The sequence below is a fragment of the Diadema antillarum genome, unplaced genomic scaffold (genome assembly GCF_040938485.1).
Source record: "Diadema antillarum isolate AM-2024a unplaced genomic scaffold, OU_Dant_1.0 scf00000120, whole genome shotgun sequence".
Lineage (NCBI taxonomy): Eukaryota > Metazoa > Echinodermata > Echinoidea > Diadematoida > Diadematidae > Diadema > Diadema antillarum.
The window spans coordinates 1350973-1371399 of NW_027271009.1; the positions used below are offsets into that span (position 1 = coordinate 1350973).

The window sequence follows — 20427 nt, forward strand, 5'->3', positions numbered from 1 at the left end:
TATGCAACTTTGCATGCAGAACATTATTCGTAAACCAACATGAAATAATATCTCTTTTATTGTTTATGCAACGTAACACTTGGAGTTCTTGCACTTCCCCATCCCACCTCACTTCTGAAGCAATGAACGATTTCCCCGTTCTCTTTGAAAGCAATACCCGATTTTTACACGTCAACCTGAAGGTCTCGTGTCATGGAAAGGTAATCAGTAAATTGCAAGTTACAGAAATCACTAACAGACTGCATGGCCACATGAGTTGCTCGCCCACAACCGATTGCCTTTCACCGTGTAGCTATCGCCATGGTGACTGTAGATTGTTTGATCAAACGGACCCAGGGTGTTACATCCGACCGATGACCAACAAGAGATGACAGTCATCGGCTTGTCAAAAGTATCAGACCGACTTTCGACAGTCAGTGAAAGGATGTAGAGTGTCAGAAGGAGGTTATTCGGACAGTTTTCGTTTTACAGCTGACGCGATAAGCTGTGTCAAGTATAATAACCACATAAACTTCCTCTTTGGCTCAGGAGGATTTCGTTTGGAATTTGATTGGTTTCCCGATGGAGCAGGAGGTGGGCAACAGTTCAGAGTATGGTTGCTGATTCTGTCTTCAGATCAGACTAAAACAACCATAAGACATAATATTTTTTATAATACAATTTGTTTTTGTTTTTGTTTTTATCTTTTTAGTGTGTGAGTGGCTCCGGGAACAAAGCAATTGGTTGGATATGAACGCTAACATCATCGCCTATATCAGAATGTAGCTCGTTTACTCCCCATGTGGCTGTGTCCGATGTATTGCTTCGTTTAAAAAAAAAAAATACGAGTGGAACTCTGATGTAAAAATTCCTTAATTTTTTTCTTCTTAAGTCCGATTCTAATGAAGCACCTTTCTCTGAAATGGAGTAGCATTTCAACCTTTAAATACAATATTCAATTTGTATTTGATTGAATGCAGAAATAAATCAAGTCAAACAAATCAGACAAACCCTTTAAATTTACTATTTACAAAGCACATGGTGACTGCATTGCTCACAAGAACACACCACAGAGAGGGCAAGAATTCAATAGTCACGCACATACAGACATATAGGGTCTAATTCTTTTCGCTGTACCTTGTCCAAAATATGCATGATATTCTTCCTTCAAGATACATGGGTGATGGTTTTGGATATATTCTTACACCCTGTGCAGCATATAATATTTATTATATTATACAGTTTCTTGCGTGCACTTTACAAGTAGCACCAATATAATTCACAATTCAAGTTATTGCACTCATTCCATTTCTTTCGACCATCGACAATAATTACTCATACAAACATGACATCAAAACTGTCAGTTCTTTCACTAGTCCAATACCCAAACACATCCAGACATACATAATCATTTCAGCCTCAGACTATATCGAGATGCAGTGGAAAGTGTACCTGATGGAGCATACAAAAAGGATATACTGCAAACCCTACAACCCCAACGTTGGCAATATTTAGCCCCATCAACGGAAGTGAATCATCCAAGCTGACCAATCATTTCTTTAAAGACTGTTATAGGCTTAATGCGCAGCTCTTCCTGAGACTCCTAGCCATGCACTTATTTACTCGGGATTATATGCGTAAAATCCATCCATTTGTGGTCACATAACTCGATTACTTCTTCCAACTGGTTTCATACTAATCGTTCGTTTTGTTGCCATCGATCGAGTCAAATGCACAAACATATAGCAATAACAATAACAACGACAACAAACTACGGCAAGAACCATACAATCTCACACAATTTTTCCCCCATTGCATTGCAGTCCCTGCCAAAAACATTATCAATGATCAATCATTCTTTTGTCTTTAAGCGTGACTTCGTTTGTGACGCCACAGACAGACCGGATCACATTTTCTCGCCATTCTGCACGCCGCCGTCTTTCGCTTCTTCGACGCCGTCGTCCTCCGATACAGTGCTCTTTTCCGGCGACACCACAAAGAAGAACTTTTGCAGACTGAGCTCCACAGCAACTGAAAATTATATGAACATTAGGAGAAGTCAAGGTGAATGAGTTGAAGATATGCGTGTGATATGCACATTTCCACAAAAGAGTTCAACAGAGAGACCATTGTTATGATTTTAAAAAAAAATGTTAAATTGATATTGGACCCTAAATGGTCGAACCAATGAAAGTAGATAATGCAGTTCAGGGTACCAGTGAGAACGAGTTCTCACATCTGGTGAATTAATCACCTTGTTATGATTGAAATCGAAAGGTTGCCAATGAAACCATTATTAGTCCTCTCTTTCACCCTGACCGATTTGTTTCTCTTGACATGGACCTATAACTTGCCACTATAGTAGATGATTATAGGAGTGGTCATCTGGGCCCCGTTTCATAGGAAAGTTGACATGATAGCAACTCTTGCTGGGATGGCAATAGTAACGACAAGAATCCAGCTTCCTGATTGGCTGTTGCTATTGGAAGTTGCCATTCAAGCAAGATTTGCCATCCTAACATCTTTTATGAAATGGGGCTCTGGACAGACAGCCTGATGGAAGCCTTACCTATCCTCTCTTTGATCCAGACCGGCTTGTTCCACTTGACACAGAGGAAGTAGACGGGGATGCCGGCCAGCGTGAGGGCGGTGCCTATGCATGCGCTGATCGGATCCGTGTAGGCCGAGAGGCCCATGAGGAAGATGATAACGAGGATAAAAGTGATGGGCACAAAGAGTGGGAGCTGGAGGGGGGGGGGGGGGGGGGGAACACAGTGACAGTTAAAGTATGTCCACATGAATAATTTGCATTCGTACAGTTTCGGTTGAGATGGATTTGAGGTTTCCAACGTTTTTTGTTTGTTTTTTGTTTTTTGTTTTTTAGTGATTTTGTGAGATGAAAAACCTACTATGAAAATATGAAAGAGAATACAATTCTAACAGGAATTCAAAGTCTATTTGATGAAAAATGGCTGAGATATCCAAAACAAAGCGATCCTAATAAAAGGTGGGACAAACTTTTTGTTAAGATCGCTTTGTTTTACTTTGTTTTTGGATATCTCAGCCATTTCAAAACCAATTTTCATCAAATAAACTTTGAATTCCTCTTAGACTAAAAGGCTTCTTAACATTTTATAAAGTGGTTTCTAAATATCTCGGAAAAGGTTAAAAGCTGAATTCTCACCTCAACCAATACTATACCATCCTTTTGATATATTGATAAATATCTCTTGTAGAACATAACCCTTCTTTCCTTTTGTATATTACCATAACAGCATTAGACCAGTTCACCATTGCCGTCGAATTTGAAGGCTTTCCGCGTTTACCGTTTAAAAAGTCATCTCGTTGCAGATCAAGAGCTTCATCGTTGAGTGACTGACTCAGCAACAACTTCATCGTAAGCAAACTGATTCCAGCAGTAGAAATATAACTACAGAAGTTCAAAATTTTGTTAAGGTTGGTGTGCGAGCGATAGGAGGCTTGTGAACCCATGACGTCATCAACGCATAGGTTACGTATGAGACCAGGTTGAGACAAAACATGTACTATTATCTGGGATATGGTAAACTTTAAGTTCCATGAACTTCTTACTTTGTGACTGAATTTGTTGAAGCTCTTATAATTTCGTTTTGTTTGATTTTACTTTAGCTGTTCAAGTGAACTTGAACTTTTGCTTTTTCTTTTCTTTCACTCAATTTTATCTTCGAGTCACCTTGAGGGGTCGCTCCATGTCGGGATGTTTCCACCGGTAGTAAGGAATGATACACGCTGTAATGGCCATGAACGCCACGATGACGAACAACATGTAATTGATGAGGGCGATGACGTCATCAAAGAGCACGTAGATCATTGCGAGAGGAAGCTAAGTGTCAGAGGTCAGGGGAAAGGGTGGAAATGCATCAGCATTGATTAGTACAAATGACAATCGAATATTGACTGCAGGGTAAGAGGACATATCACCGAGTTCTGATTGCAGCTAATCAGTCAAGGTCGTAATGTCCGCCCAGTGACTGTTGTCTTAAAGCAAATATTTGAGATACGTCGGTTAAATTTAAGCATAATAATTTTGATCAAATAGTATTTCTTTCTCTTCTTTATTATCTATTTTCTTTGTCTTTGATTATGCATATTTATTTTTTTCTGTTTCTGTCATAAACTAATAATAGCCTTATACACATTGATTTAGATTTCTCTTAAAGTCAGTTCATTCGTTTGCACAATCACGTTTGTTGAAGTGATTTTCATCAAATCAACTCACTTTAAATACAGCATGTGGTACTTAATTGTCACTTTAAAGTGTTCAATATTGGACGATATGATACGTGATACATATTTACCATAATGACAACCGCAGGAATGGGCGTTCGATGCTTCACGTTGATCATTCCCACAATGTTGGGCAAGAGTCCCTCTCGGGCAGCAACGAAAAAAAGCCTATTGATGCAAGGAGAATTGCATTGTTATACAGCTTATTCTCGCAGTCACAAAACTTTGATGTACAACACCAACGACTGCAAAATCATAAGTAGCATGTTTATTGATAATAATAATAATAATAATAATAATAACTTTCGTCACTTTCTCTTCCTTCCGCGCCTAGAGCACTCTGCAGAGTGGATTTGGCGCTATATAAATCATATCAATTATTATTATTATTATTAATAATAATAATAATAATGATAATAATAATAATAATAATAATAATAATAATAACAATAATAATAATAATAATAATAATAATAATAATAATAATAATTTTGTTATTTTCATATAATCGATGTTTGGCAATCTCGAGGTTTGATGCATCGTCAGCATTTCATAATATCATGGACTTTTTTGCTAATATAGGAAAACATCGGTACATTATGACTTCCCATCACGGTCTCTAGGCAATGACAAGATCAAAAGAAAGCAACATTTGTCAATTTTTGTAGCTCAATTTAATTCAATGCCCGATTAGCTGCGACTAAAATATGCCTACTTATTACTTAGTCAGTGATAGGGATTAAACATTTGCTCAGAGAGTATTTGGTCAAATGAGATCAAAACTCCTTCCTAATTACCTGGTATCGTCGCATATATAGATAAATCACAAGAATGATGGAAACACAAAGTTTGACAGATGGATGATTATGATAGACAGCTAGATAGATAGACCCCACATAAATTGATCAATAGATAGATAGTTAGGCAAACAGACAGACAGATATACCATATAGATGGATAGATAGGTAGATAGACAGATAGATAGATAGATAAATAGATAAATAGATAGATAGGATAGCATAGGATAGGATAGGATAGGATAGGATAGGATAGGATAGGATAAGATAGGATAGGATAGGATAGGATAGGATAGGATAGGATAGGATAGGATAGGATAGGATAGGATAGGATAGGATAAGATAGGATAGGATAGGATAGGATAGGATAGGATAGGATAGGATAGGATAGGATAGGATAGGATAGGATAAGATAGGATAGGATAGGATAGGATAGGATAGGATAGGATAGGATAGGATAGGATAGGATAGGATAGGATAGGATAGGATAGGATAGGAAAGGATAGGTAATAGGTTCCCCCAGTTATAGTATGGTCTTAAAAATATCTTATGTTAAACTTCCCCTAATCTAATCTGATTTATCACGGGACCTGCGGCTGTACAAGCTAATGCTTTTACGCAGGCCCCATCATATTTTTCGCATCATGACCACAGTTCAATTCGCATGTATGCAGACCTTGAGTTTATACTAAGACAAACTTTTGTACATTCCGGTGAAGTTTCATCTAATTTATGTTTTGTATAATTTTTGTATTTATAAACTTTATTGTGATATATGTGAGAAATATGAAAATAGATTGAAATGAAATGAAATAGACAGATCGCATACAAGTTCAATCCTAGCATATATACATTCAATGACGAATAGGAAGAGATATTATATTCATATACCTGCTGAGTCCGAACCAGTTTCCGAGAAGATTTCCAATGGCGGAAAGAGAAACAAAGACCCAAATAGTCCAGGACCAACTCCCGAGAGCTATGACACTGAAATCCTGGACAAGAGATCCAATCCAACAACAATATTCAGAGAACATCACTCTGTATTAGATGATAGGTTTGTCAAGAAAAGGTCTGTATTTGGCAGTCCAGGGTTTCTAGGGGCCTCGCACTTACAGTCACGACAAGACGCCATATTGTTACAAGAAGCCTTATTGATAAACGGTGATAAAATAAAGCGATATAATAACATTTCAAATTGTATGACTATATTTGTGACAAAGGTTGTTCCTCGCAACCGAGGAGCTTGTCAGAGATTTACCCCGATATGGAAACAACTATAACTGCATATAAATTGGATTTCAAGATCCGAAACACATTGGAGTGGTTGGAAATAGATACAATTGTCCCTGTACCAGTCTTCAGATGAAAATACTCCGCTAATGAAAACAATCGTATATCAGCCTACTTCTGAACAACTTTTGCTATAAACTCTTCGCGCTATTATTTACTGAACTGTTGCATTCCGTTTGTATTGTAGGCAGCATTCGATATCATTCTCTTTTTTTCTCAGTGTAGAAATTTGTTTGTTTTTGGTAGTGACACTAAAATTACAAAAGTCAACGGTCTATCAATAACTTACCGCAGCGACAGCGTTTGAGGCCAGGATCTGTGCAGGTGACAGGAGCGTGAAGTAAGCCAGGTTGGCCATGAGGTAGATCACAGTGATTGCCGTCAGAGAGATTGAAATCCCAAGGGGCACATTTCTGAGAGAAATGATATGAAAACACTTAAAGGAACTCCAAACTCACCAAGCTAAAGATGGAACATAATTGTAATTGTTATCAACCTGTAGAGTTGAAACTAACCAGAATTGTCGTGATGAATGGCACTGATAGTCGGCAGAAATTAAAATTTGGTACATTTCTTTCTACATGTGGTATGTTGTCATGTCTAAAACTCTAAATTCTTAAAGGCGCATTTTGATCTATATGAATTACCGTCGCTCGACTGTGTAATCTGGTGCTGTTGTGTGGTTGCTACCCCGCCGCCTCCCCCCCCCCTCCATTTTTTTTTTTTTTTTTTTTTTTGGTCATGGTTTGAAGTGCAACAATAAGGTCGGAATAATTGATGTCAGATAATTCGTGTTAAAGACCCATTATCATTTGGTCCTTGGTTTAACAGGTGTTCATGATCGACGTAACAACCAGTCTGTTTATCGAGTAGTCAGGAAACAATTCAAGAGGACCCAATTCAATCTGACGCCATCAATGCAATTTGATCGGCACTGCTCACTCATAACCGTACGGAGGATAGGCGATCGGATGAAAGAAATAACGAATGGCACGAACATTTCTAATGGGAAAAAAAAACAGGGAGTACTGGTCGGATGAACAGATTGATATTGTATATGATAAATAACCAGTTATTTTGCAAAGCGGCTCCAGTTTACCCGCAATATTTTGCCTCTCAAATTTAAAGGGAAAAGGAACTATCAACCGTTTAAATATCTTTCCATGTTGATCGTTTTTGGATCAATGTTTTTTCTTTTCCCCTAAGAGTTATACTAACATTACACTCCTTTGAAACATTATTCACTCATGGTGCTAAACATTGTAAACTTGATCGCAGTGCATGGTTGGGGACGCGTTTAACATGTAAATACCAACGTGCATGATAATCTGTTAATCGGTTGTTTAACCATTACAATATTTGTGCGCGCTTTCAGTGCCTATCGACACAGAAACACCCTAGCGTTGTACAGTATCTGATTTTCCTGGCATTGAAAGGGATAATCAACCCTCCAGTGCCTGCCCGTTTGCTTAATTGATACGACCCAAGATGCGCAATCACACCATGCATGAAAGCAAGACGTGATTGTGAAGATTATGATCAAAATATTGATCGTACCTATTTGCAATAGTCGTATTTTTCTGTCTCACCTCTCTGGCCGTTTGATCTCCTCCACGACAGTATTCACGGATTCCCTACAATGCAAGTCATTGATAATATACCAAGTGTTAAAGGGATCGTTTAGTTTTGGTTGAGATGGGGCTTCGGGGTTAAATTTTTGTGTGTGTGGGATAATGAGAAACCACTTGTGGAATATGAAAGAGCATACAATTCTGAAAGGAAATTCAAACCTTATTTGATGAAAATCGGTTCTGAAATGGCTGGGATATCCATAAACAAAGTAGTCTTAATTGTTTTTAAGACCAACTTTTATTAGGACCACTTTGTTTTCTATGGAGTTTGTTGGGTAGAATTGTCAATGGCAAAATTTTTATCTGATAATGGCACATGTAGGTGATATTCAGAAGTAAATAGAAGATAAAAAATGCATAAAACAACAACTGTTATTTCTAATTGACAATGGATGACATACAACCCACGCCATGCTCTTTTTGGCAGACGGAAACCTGATACTATTATCACTTTCCGTTTCATTGAGTAGTACTGTCGACAGCATCCTAGTCGATAATGAAAGTTTCCATGGTAACACCAAGACAACAATCAGTCAACTGCGAGTATTTCAATTGTTATAATGCACACTGCAATTACTGTTACTCTGTACTTGCCATGATTCCAAACCTGTTTACGAACGTATGAAAATGTCACAAATTTAGCAACTGTATATCAATATCTCAAGTTTTTTCACTGCTATAAAGGCAACTCTAGAATGATATGATGCAGACACAATTTCCATTCATTTTTGGAGTCGTGAATACAGCGATGATCTGTGAAAAAAAAAACCAACAACTAATTATTAGGGGATTTGTGAGGCTATTACATCAACTCATCAAAATTATGATTTCCATTCACTGTCATTATAATTGAAAAACCGTGAAAACTTAGAATTATAAACTTTTAAAAATAATTTCTTGAAACTTTCGTCCGACTTGATGAGACATTCATTGTTATGTTTATTTGGATGTTTTTTCTATATATCATCTTCGAGTTGAGCACGGAGGTGATGGAGTTTCTCTTTAAATCTATTTCTCTTTCTCATTGGGTACGATTGACGAGTCGAATCTTACCAGCCGTCGAAAGCGAAGATGCCGCTGAAGATGGCAAGGGGAATGTTCATACTCATCGAGGTTTGGAAGGCGTTCTCCAGGTACTCCGTATGACCTGCCACGGACACATGGATTTGCGTAAAACAAAAGAGGGCATTGCAGATTGTGAAAAGATAGTATAATAAACTTATTTCACTCGTATTATGATACAAGCAGTGATTGCTCTGTGGTGATTGTCTTTATCTGCGCTTCCATTTGACATTTATATGATTGTCTATATGTTCTGGACTTTTCAGGGACGCCAAATCTGATGACATAAAAAGTACATACAGTCATTTGTCTCGGTATATTCTATGTTCAAAAGAAGTCTAAGTCAAGTCTAGCGCATAAAGTCATAGTAACTGAATGCTATAATATTTTGGAGTTTATTACAGCCATCATGAACTTAGGGCAAGCAATATTGACAATGCTTTATGCATTGAGGTTTGTTGTCGAAGGTGCGACAGACAATATACAGCATGCACGCGTGATGCAGGTTTTTTGTTTGTGTGATGCGAGGGATGATGAAGCACTCAGGAAAGAAAGTATTAACAATTGACATTTGTAATCGCAAAGCACTTTGATGAAAGCACATCTGTCCTTTTGATCGTAATAACATCGATTATCACGGAGATCGTTATCTTGGGAATTGTAAGAATGATTAACATTGATTAAACAAGTCTTCTACTATCTAAATATCCGATAATATTATTGTCGTTCAAAGTTACAAGGTCACATTGCTTTTCTGACACTTCTCCATGGGGTATTTACAACTTTTGACAAAACAAATCACCGCTGAACTGTCTAACATTTTTGCCAGTAAAACGTCATCCACGACAATTTCACCTCCAACCAATCAACTTCGAACATTAGCTCAAACTCACCTCTGCCGAGGTAGATGAGACCGGAGATGATGAGGACCACGAGACCGACCACCTTGGCCACGGTCAGGATGTTGACGAGGCGTGTGGTTAGTTTCACGCTTACGCTGTTGATGAATCCAAGTGCCACTGTAAACGATCCATACAAAGATTGAGATTGTTAGAAGCAGTCCCCTACTGAGACCGTCGATGATGGTTACTCGACACCATCAGTAATAACATATATAGTCCGCATTGTTAAAGCTATTATTGAATAATATATTATGGTCCACATTATCGATATCATTATATTGCTTTGTATTACTTTATGTGGATATAAAATCATTTGAATTTGAATTGAATTGAATTGAAAGCCTCCTTGGCATTTTATGTGTGAGATATTTACTGGCACACACTGATGTATTTTTTTTTTTACTTATAAAGTATGTAATTTGTATTTCTGAATTGTTGTTCTCTCTCATTATCCTTTCTTTTTCTTTCGTCTTTTTCCCTTGCGCTACGAAACATTGTATTAAGCGCATTATAAATTTAATGTATTATTATTATTATTATTATTATTATTATTATTATTATTATTATTATGATGATGATGATTATTATTATTATCATTATTATTATTAGCACTGATAATCTAAAGAGCTTGGCCATAATCATTGACAGTCTTCGTCATCGACAGGCAATAACAGGTTTTTTCGGATCATTGTGGGTAACATAAATTGTCTTGATGATTGTTTGCTCCGTGCAAGATCGAATGTAAGATCTCCTAAGAGGCCTAATAACTCCAAAGTCTCATCCGACCATGGATCGAGCTCTCAATCCCTATTTTAGTCCCGCCCTATCTTACATCTACTGTATACGCAGGAGCCCCGATATCTCACTACAAAGTGTGTCATTATTAGCTATATACAAAATGGTTGTAAATCCATATCTGCGAATATGGGGGAAATCGTGCTTGTTGGTTTACCCTATTACTGTGGCGTTTGGGATTCCGTGTGCTTTGGTTTCATCCCGTGTCTGCTGTTTGTTTTTTGTTTTTTGTTTTTGTGCGGTTTTTTTTTTGTGTCTATGTTAACTATGTCAGGACAGTACACTGACTCCTAGTAACTACTCCTCTTTAATGTAAACTGGACTTTGACAACAAACGTTACTTTCGCATTCACTTTTTGCACTTTCCATGACAATGTCATTGTTCTTGATCCTGGTGAACCTCCTTATCACACTTTCTTTCTTCATGTCATGCATAACGTATGTACATGTCACGCATACTAGTATGTCACGGACTAACACAAAGAACAGCCATTGGTTGAAAGTGAGTGGAGCGTTGTGAAATAAAATGAACGCTATGTCTGCCAACATAAACGATCCAATCTACCCGGATAACTGCATAAGATATTGTTGATAGGAGGAAGTATTAATCTAGGTTAGGCCTACTATGATAAGTAAGTGAAAAAAGATACAAGTTCATCCAGTCCATTTGCTCTTGCTTCGCCGCGAGAATCCCCATTCAAATCCTGAAAATGCTGCAGCGCCATAGCGTTTTTGGTGGCACCGGCTATACCAGCGACGTTCCAATTTCATGACATTTATACCATGTACATAATAGCTTAGTCCCAAGACCATACAGCATTGTATCGAAAGTTGTGGCCCTCATGAGAACTAAATCTATGCGAGAAAAGAATTATAGAGGGTAAATTGATTATTACAATAGTCCTAAATATGACTGTTTTTGTCACTTTTTCGTATTGTGCAAGGAACAGCGCTAAGCTTACGTATGACAGCGATGCCGATGAGTCTGATGGCGTGTATTGGCACCTCTTCGCAGTCGGAGAAGAATGGGGCCGTGAGGTAGTTAGCGATGGTGTTTCCCTGAACGATTGCCACGGCTGGTAGGATGATGAACAGGTAGGTCCACATCCTGAGGAAGGCGAGGAGCGGCCCGAAGGCCTCGAGGATGAAGGTGAACTCCCCGCCAGACTTGCGGAATGTGGTGCTGAGCTCGGTGTAGCACAGCGCGCCGAACAGCGAGATGACCGCACAAATGACCCAGAGGATGAGCGCCAAGCCAGGGGACCCTCCAGCGCCCGCTAAGACACCTGGCTCAAACAGAGACAAGATGGAAAGAAAGATTGATAGGGAGATTGGTTTATGCGTCGTCTTCTACTCCTTCCCCTCAATTTTAATGGTCTTTTTTTTCTCCTCTCATTTTTCACCCTTCTGCACCATTGTTCATTATGAATATAAGCAGAGCTCGACAGCTACATTTTTCTCTGGTGGCCCGTTCGGGCCACTAAAATCCCTTGATTTGAAATGTTAGTGGCCCGAAAAGGAAATGTAGTCACTGGTAGTGGCCCGAACCAAAAGGAAATTATATCTTATATGATTTCTTTTTTTAATTTACCTGCCCTATCGGGCCATCAAAAGATAACCTTTTTTTTTCTTTTTCTTTTTTTTTTTTTGGTGGAAATTTTATGGCCTTACATCAATTTTTAGTGGCCCCGGGCCCCGGGAGATAATGTCGGGCCCTTTATGAGGCTGCAAGACTCAGAAGTAATACAACAATCGAAAAGACTTGCGCGAGCCCTCCAATTCGTCAAAACAAACTTGAAATAAACCAAAACCAAAACATCCTACTGCAATACACTCATCCACATAATATAGCATTCCTAAAGTGTTGTAATGACGCCCGAAATCTCCACAAAGCTTCTATAGAATGACTTTAATTAAAGGATGAAATGAAAACAAACGGAAGGGTAGTAGCTTTGATTACACAATTTTTGTCAGAAATAAAGATAAAAAACGTTCAGTTTATGGCAATTCAAATGTTTGAATGCGTCCAACTGATCAAACGGACATACACAAAAATAGATGGGGCATTGATAGATTTGTCTCTGTTTATCAACATGGATTATTTCGATTCTCTGTTGATGAGAGCTTTTAACTCAATAATGGGACCACAATGATAAGCCCACATAAGCACATTCGCTAGAATCTACTTTTGTTTACCGATAATTCATTCTAACCGGAATTATCTGTATGAACCATGAAAGCAAAAACCCTATAACTGCATGGAAGCATAACCATGACACAAGCATTCGCTTTAGTATTCCTTTATCAAAAGTCCCGCATCCTCCATGTTGCACATTGCTTCTATATTAATGGTCAAAAGGCTCGACAGTCATCATTTCAAAAACAATGACTGATAAATTGTATAAAGAAAACAACAACAATAACGACGACGACGACAAAGTGAGTGACGAGCCCGATGTGAAATCCGGTAGATTTTTCGTTTAATTGCCTATCGACAATATCGCTGGTACCACCATAGATCGGTTTCTTTTTCATATTATACTTCCGTTGGTTTGATATTTAAAAGACTGGTACAAATAGCCAGTATACTTCATTCGATAATAATCTAGATTGGCTAAGTATTATGTACTATGTTCTGCAATAAACACCCTATCCGGACTCACACAGCAGCATCTGCAAGATGTATAAACGTGCGACATGTATACTTCACTCAATTAGTTTTCGCCACGTGAGAACGACATGCAGAACCACAACCTTATATCAAAAGCAGCTGAGAAGGATTTGCAGCAATATCATCTTATGCCATCGCTGCCTCTAGTTTAAAGAAAATTATATAATTAATGAAATGGAGAGATGTGTCAACAAAACGAAGAAAATTCATTGACACTGTCTTTGTTGGCTTGCTTCGCCGCTTACTCCATCGAAATTTACATGTATTTTGTTTCATGTAACAGATGAGTAAAATACTGGTGAGTGTTCCAAAAATGAAATCAGAACTCCCTCAGGACTCTTCAAGAACCAGGAAATATCTTAAGAAAATAATGCAGAATTTCAATTTTGCCTAACATTTTAATTGACTATATATTAAAGCTATGTATGCTATTTTTACGATGTAATTCCTCAATTGTGACGACATCGATCATGCATCACAATCATCAAGAGCAACAATGTTGTGAGACAGCTATCTCTGACAGTCTGTATATGATCTTTTATGCCATCTCCCACTAACCGGCTAAAGGGGATGAATTCCCACAAAACAGTTTCCGATGTATGTTCCTTCCATGCCCTTAATCGAACCACCATGTGAAACAATACTGGCAAGCTGCAAAAGCAGAGCTATCCGGTCCACAGGAGTCACAAGCGATCTTCAGGTTTCGGGTTTGTTTTTGTTTTGTTTTGTTTTGTTTTTCTCCCCCCCCCCCCCCCCCAATGAAAAGCCAGGTAGGGCCTGCCAGCAAAGACATTGGGCAGGAACATATCGGCAGGTAATAGACTATGAAGATAAAGTTCACATCGGTTCCTGACTCAGAATCCGAACAGAGAATCGAATATCCTCAAAGTCAATTGAGAACTTAAAATACTGGTATGATGGCCTTCCATGCACTTTACACGATGTAGGCCTACCGTATAAAGCACGGTAAGGAATGCATGCACGCCTAGCTATCCTTTGGCGCGTGAACTTCATTCTTGCGAATCTCTTCTGGGGGCGGAACCCTCGAAAAGTCCGAGGGTTCCTCCCAAAGTTTTCGTTTTCTCTCCCCCCCCCCCCTTTCTTTCTCTCTCTCTCTCTCTCTCTCTTTCAGGATTAGTCGCGGTTTTCGTTTGTTATTGTTGTTGTTGTTGTTTTGTGTGTTTTGTTTGTTTGTTAGTTTTGGTAAGAGACAAAAAATGTGTGTGTGTGTGGAGGGGGGGGGGGGGGGTGGCGCTCCGGCCCCTGCATGTACTCTCGGCCTCGTACGTGAATTATACGACTGTAAGTATCCGTTGTAATCATTAACATACAAAAAGATTTATTATACATCTTCTTCTTTATGACTGCCAGACATAGGCCTATACACATATAACGTTATGCAGCATCTTCATTATAACGCATATCAAAAGTTAAAGACGGTTTAATTTTCTAAAGCGTCGGCTAGACCGTTTAAGATGCTGAACAGCCGCATATATGGATTTGATATTTCAAGCATTAATTCCTGTCCGTTCAAGAATAATGGTTATGGCCGATGCAATGCTAAGATTGATAAACATTAAGTTGTGATAATACTGGCGCATGATGAGGATTCCAAACGTGAATAAGGACCAAAATATCTTACACATGTCTTAATCAAAATGATATGAAGACATGATTTCATTCACAGAGTTACGACGGATCGCTACGAGAATGTAATTAAATCAAAATTACAGTGGACAGAGTTCGACAACCTGCAGTTCTAGATACTTTGGGTGAGTTGAGAGCTCCATCCGTGGTCCTCTACTGGGATTAACCCTTTGGGCGCTCTGAGTGCCGACTTGCACGTAAAGTCCATAGCCTTGTACACACATTGTCCATTGCCCTTGGCACAGGGAGGGCTTATCTATAGATTAATTTAATCGCGACAGTCCGAGCTTATAACAAGCCGTGCCCCAAATGGCAACAGCTGACACGCTGCTATGAGGGCATATACTCTTTACTTGTTGCCGCAGCACTATAGGAGTGAAATAACTATGTATGACACACTTGTGTAATCATCAGTCTTATATATATTTCAACATCATTGCCACCAATGTCACAAATACTACCACCACCATTTACTACTACTACTACTACTCCTACTACTACTACTACTACTACTACTATTATTACTACTACTACATTGTACTATTACTACTATTTCTATTTCTATTTCTATTTCTATTTCTATTTCTATTTCTATTTCTATTTCTATTTCTATTTCTATTTCTATTTCTATTTCTATTTCTATTTCTACAGGTGTACTACCATTAATTGCTATCATTTCAACGCTATTATACTCATTTTGAAGTCGGCCGGTGTTATCATTTCCTGGAATTTCCGGACGCTGCAGGTATGGCCTGCGGCCAATACCTTTTATACCAGATGCGTGCATTGAAATGAAGCGGCCATGAACTTATCTCTCTCTCTCTCTCTCTCTCTCTCTCTCTCTCTCTCTCTCTATATATATATATATATATATATATATATATATATATGTGTGTGTGTGTGTGTGTGTGTGTGTGTGTGTGTGGGTGTGTGTGGGTGTGTGTGTGGGTGTGTGTTTGTGGGTGTGGGTGTGGGTGTGTGGCTTTTATAAAGGATTTCATTCTCAACTTGTGTATGTGTAGGGCTGTTATAAAAGATTCCATTTTTTAGTTGTATGAAAGGACCTTACTTTTTGGAATATAGAATATATTCTCTTTCAAGTGGAATATGAGTAATTTTAGGTTATATTCAAGAAGAAAATGATTTAATATGTCTACATGTATGTATTCAAGTGGAATATAATGCATATGTTATTATAAGTATTGTTTCGTTACCGTAGTTGGTTTGACTACAACTGATTTACTATCATTGTCGATGTTTAAGTGACTACATTGCAGTAAATACTGCAAAATGATATTTGTCTTAAACTGTATCAATGTGTATATGTCTTTTTTTCTTTGTATCCAGTTAGAAGATGTATTGAATGCAATCAATAAAGATCATGGAAAATACAAAAACAGTATTTGTGTGTGTGTTTTTGTATGTGTGTTTCCTTTTCTTCTCTTGCAAACTCCCACATACAGATCATGTTTGGAACTATCATACGTGGGAACGTACAAGTATATCCATCACATTATAAAGAACAAAGCTGGGTGTGTGCATTGACCTTCAGAATGACTTTCCTAGCTTTCAAACAAAAGACAAGGAATTGTTCAGACTAGACAACAAAAGGAGATGGCTCAGGGTCTCTGTCAGTCTCGTTATAAATTTATTTTAGTTACTTTTTTTTCCCCTCTGTTTGAACCCATCTGATCACAGACCGACTTTTTGTTGTTGTTGGGTTTTTTTACCTCCTGAAGAGAAAACAATTCAGAATACATTATTTCGTCTGAGGACAAAGTGGTTGCTGACCTTCGCAATGACTTTCTAAAAGACGGGGTAAACCCGAGGGTAAGCCAACACGAAGTGACATCAAACAAACGGGGTGAAACCTAGGTTGAAAGGTCAATACCATATTTATATGAGGCGCATGGTTGTTGCCGAGGTTGTTGCCACAGGGACGATTATAACCAGACTGCACCGGCTTGTCCAGATGGTTTCGATATCAGACGATTTCATTCAGTGCATTGGAAGTACGCTACCGGGTAATTCATGAAAATCGTAATCGGTTTTCTATCGATAATTACAGCCAGACGGATGAGAGATAACACAGATCGCCAATATGGCGGAAGACCGAAAGGAATCTCGCTCACGACGAAGTTCTTTGTTACGTCTTCGAAAAAATAAAAGAGTCTTAGAACGCATCACGAAATGGCAGAACAACACTCTGTCTAAGCCAGATAAATCGGACAATTCCTCTCGAATGTTGGCATAGGGCCAAATAATTCAAAACAGTAGTCACAGCGAGAAAAATGCATTTACACGCCACCGGGGTGACAAGGTAAATATGTTAAAGGTAGGGGATACCTTTTGCAGACCTCCCAAAATGCAGCAAAACATTAAATATGAACCTCAGGGGACTTGCTTAGGCCACTACTTAGAAATTTGGAAGTCAACAGTTATCTAAAATTTGAATAATGCACAAAACTCAACTACTCAGTAGTTCTGTGTGTCAGCCACACTTAAGCCTTTTTGTTGCATTCTTCTCTATTTGTGATCTATAAACACAAATCTAAACGTACAAGGGCTGATGTAATAACATATAGAGTGTGTGGCAAGAATGTATATAGAAATGTTTGTAAGTGTTGATGAACTTTCTTCACAAAATATACATGATGGACACATATGCAGTACATGGGTCTGCAAAGGTAGCCTAGTAAAGTACTGGAATTTATGGTGAGCCCCGAAAACAATTCAATTCAAAATCTAACGGTCAAAAAATTGTACTAAATGTTACCTTCCACTTTCAATACTTTATGGGAGTTTCTAAAATGATAATCTCTTCAACATACCACTGTATTTATACAACTCTTCATTTAAGGCGTGCAAATGGGATTCCCTACCTGGAATTGGAACAACCGGAACATTATTACGAGATTGTAGATTCCTATATAAGCTCCTAGGTAATATCAACTTCCGTCGTCACCATTTTTGCTCTGTTAATTTCTTTTTTTATTTCATTTTGGCTGTGATGTGCTATGTGGCACAGTAGCATCTTGCAAGTTTACGATGACCATGATACGATGTACCCAACTTATGAGCCCCTTCAGTAGTGGCACTGCCTTTCCATATTATAGGGGTCCCTACCATTATCCATATCCCACCATTGAATACACCCGGTTGAAAATGGACATAGCTGGTAAAAGAGGGCTCTGAGAAATTGGGCAGGATTCGAACTCGAGACCTCCTGCTTGAGAGTTTTTCCAGTAGTCCACTTTGCTTCCATCAAGAGAACGTCTGGGCATGGAGCTACTGGCCCCTATGGTCCGAGAATATGGACTGCCCCTCGGTGACCACCGTCACCGCAGCACCACAAGATTTCTTGGCCGTTGTCCGTCGGGAATGTTGCTGACCACCATCATCATAGCACCTCAAGACTTCCTGGCCGTTGTCCGTCGGGAATGCTCCCTTGCCACTCAAACCAGGCGCTTCCTCGCCTCCCATAACACATATTCACAAGTGTCCCTTATGACTTCCGGTGTAGTTAATTCATATCATTCAAAAGCTTCAAGCAATTTGCTGTATTTCATGAAGTCTCTCAATGCCACCAATATAGAACAGTGCATTCACTACCCATGTACAAAGTCTGTCGCATCCAATGTACTAAATAATCGAAAATATTGCCGATTAATAACACTATTAACAAAAACGTCGTGGTAATGATTTCACATATCTTGCCATCAATCAAAATCTTTTCATAATCAGAGCTTATCCTACACGGAGAATTCATTTGAAACAGACGACAACAAAATAATCGTAGTATTTTTGGTAAAGCTACCAGCAACATAGTGATCGTGATAACATTTTGGTATGATAATGTATTTACATCTGATTCTGTTGATTTTTATTGATATATTTCTTGATGAGTTGCTCATTTTTTTCAACTGATTTTAATCAAAATGATGAAGTATGCAATGATATTCTTATGGTTAAATATATATATATATATATATATATATATATATATATATATACACTCCACATGTTTCCTGACAACAGTACGATTTTTTTTTTCACAGTTCCTCGTAAATCCGGTTATGGACAGTTTGTTATTTTAAAGGCTTCTTATTCCGAAAGTTCGTAAATCCGAAAACGAAAAAAATGTGCGTTATTTCGAATGTCCGTTAATTGGAAAAATGAAATTAGGTTCGTAAGAATACGCACCTCTTTCCGGTTTAAGGAACCTTATTTCATTTTTGGATCAACAAACCTTCGGAATAACGATTTTTTTTTTTCATTTTCGAATGAATGTAGCGGAATAACCAACCTGATTTCATCTTGGATTAAAAAACCTTCAGAATAAAGAACATCACCCACAATTTAAGGGCGGTTTTGTGCGTTGTTTCACTATGGATAGGTATATGAGCCGGTTGTTACGTAATCTTTCAATCATTTTCAGCTAATAGTCTTGTGGAAGTCCCAGGGATTGCATGTGTTTCTACGAGTAGATTGGCCTGGATGACTCAACACAGAGGAAATTCGATTGACATATGCAACCTTGGGTTGCACTTACTTAAAGTACGTAGATTAACAAGATCACATAACAATGGTGGCAAATTAATCTTGTCGTTGTGCGATTTGGTTAGGTGTTTCGGGCTATTTGTTTCCCGACAGGATCCGTTATGTTTGTTTGCCTGTTTGGTGTTGATGATCTGCCGTCGTTTTGTTTGTTCGGTTTCTTTCGTGATAAGCATATCTGTTTTGTTTTCTCATAATGACGTATAGTCTTACTTGTACATCTGAAAACTGTCTTGGGGTTTTTGTTGTTGTTGTTGTTGTTGTTGTTTTCTCACAGCCGCAGGCTGCACCCACTGACGCATCTATGGCCATGTATAACAATCACCGGTAGAGCGTTGAGTTAACATAATATTACATATCATCATACCCCTAGCGCAGATCTGCTCACTCACCCTTGGGAGAAATGAAGATTCCTGTACCAATGATTATGCCCATGACCATACCAATGCACTCCTTCAGCCCCAGCGTGCGCTCCAGCACGACTTTGTCGGATCCTCCGTCGTCATGGCTACCACCATCCTTGGCGCTCACTCCGTTGGCGTTCTTCTTCTCTTTGCCTGTCATGCTGTTTTTGGAGATGGTGGTCGGTCGGCACTAACTAAAAACATGGGAACAATCAATGGTCAAATTAGTTCTGATGGTGTATTATGCCGATAGTGTTGATGGCGGAGAAAATTATGATTAAAGTAATAAATGATAATATCGACGTTCGAGCTATAAAATATGTAGTGATGATAATAAGAAAATGAAAATCATGAAAATAGAGATAGTAAGAACCATAATATGAGTTTCATGAAGATTGGACATGGAGTAGGACAGTTATGTCA

The 20427-nt window shown here is 38.4% G+C and overlaps 1 protein-coding gene across 1 annotated transcript; it reads right to left on the reverse strand.

Moving 5' to 3' along the window:
• Positions 1-1885: 1885 nt before the first annotated feature.
• Positions 1886-20164, reverse strand: LOC139720080 (Y+L amino acid transporter 2-like). The gene is made up of 11 exons (XM_071631449.1): positions 19993-20164; positions 11688-12011; positions 9922-10047; positions 9020-9113; positions 7925-7969; positions 6625-6748; positions 5934-6037; positions 4317-4413; positions 3692-3841; positions 2549-2723; positions 1886-2010 (listed from the first exon to the last, which is right to left on the reverse strand). The coding sequence occupies exons 1-11, from the start codon at positions 20162-20164 to the stop codon at positions 1886-1888; spliced, it is 1536 nt and encodes a 511-aa protein (XP_071487550.1).
• Positions 20165-20427: the final 263 nt, after the last annotated feature.

Excerpts from the sequence above, each read along its gene's own strand:
- LOC139720080 (XM_071631449.1), bottom strand. The coding sequence starts at position 20,164 with ATGACAGGCAAAGAGAAGAAGAACGCCAACGGAGTGAGCGCCAAGGAT. Across the intron at positions 6,749-7,924 it reads GAGATCAAACGGCCAGAGAG|AAATGTGCCCCTTGGGATTT; the intron begins GTGAGACAGAAA and ends CATTTCTCTCAG. Across the intron at positions 2,011-2,548 it reads CTGGATCAAAGAGAGGATAG|TTGCTGTGGAGCTCAGTCTG; the intron begins GTAAGGCTTCCA and ends TATAATTTTCAG.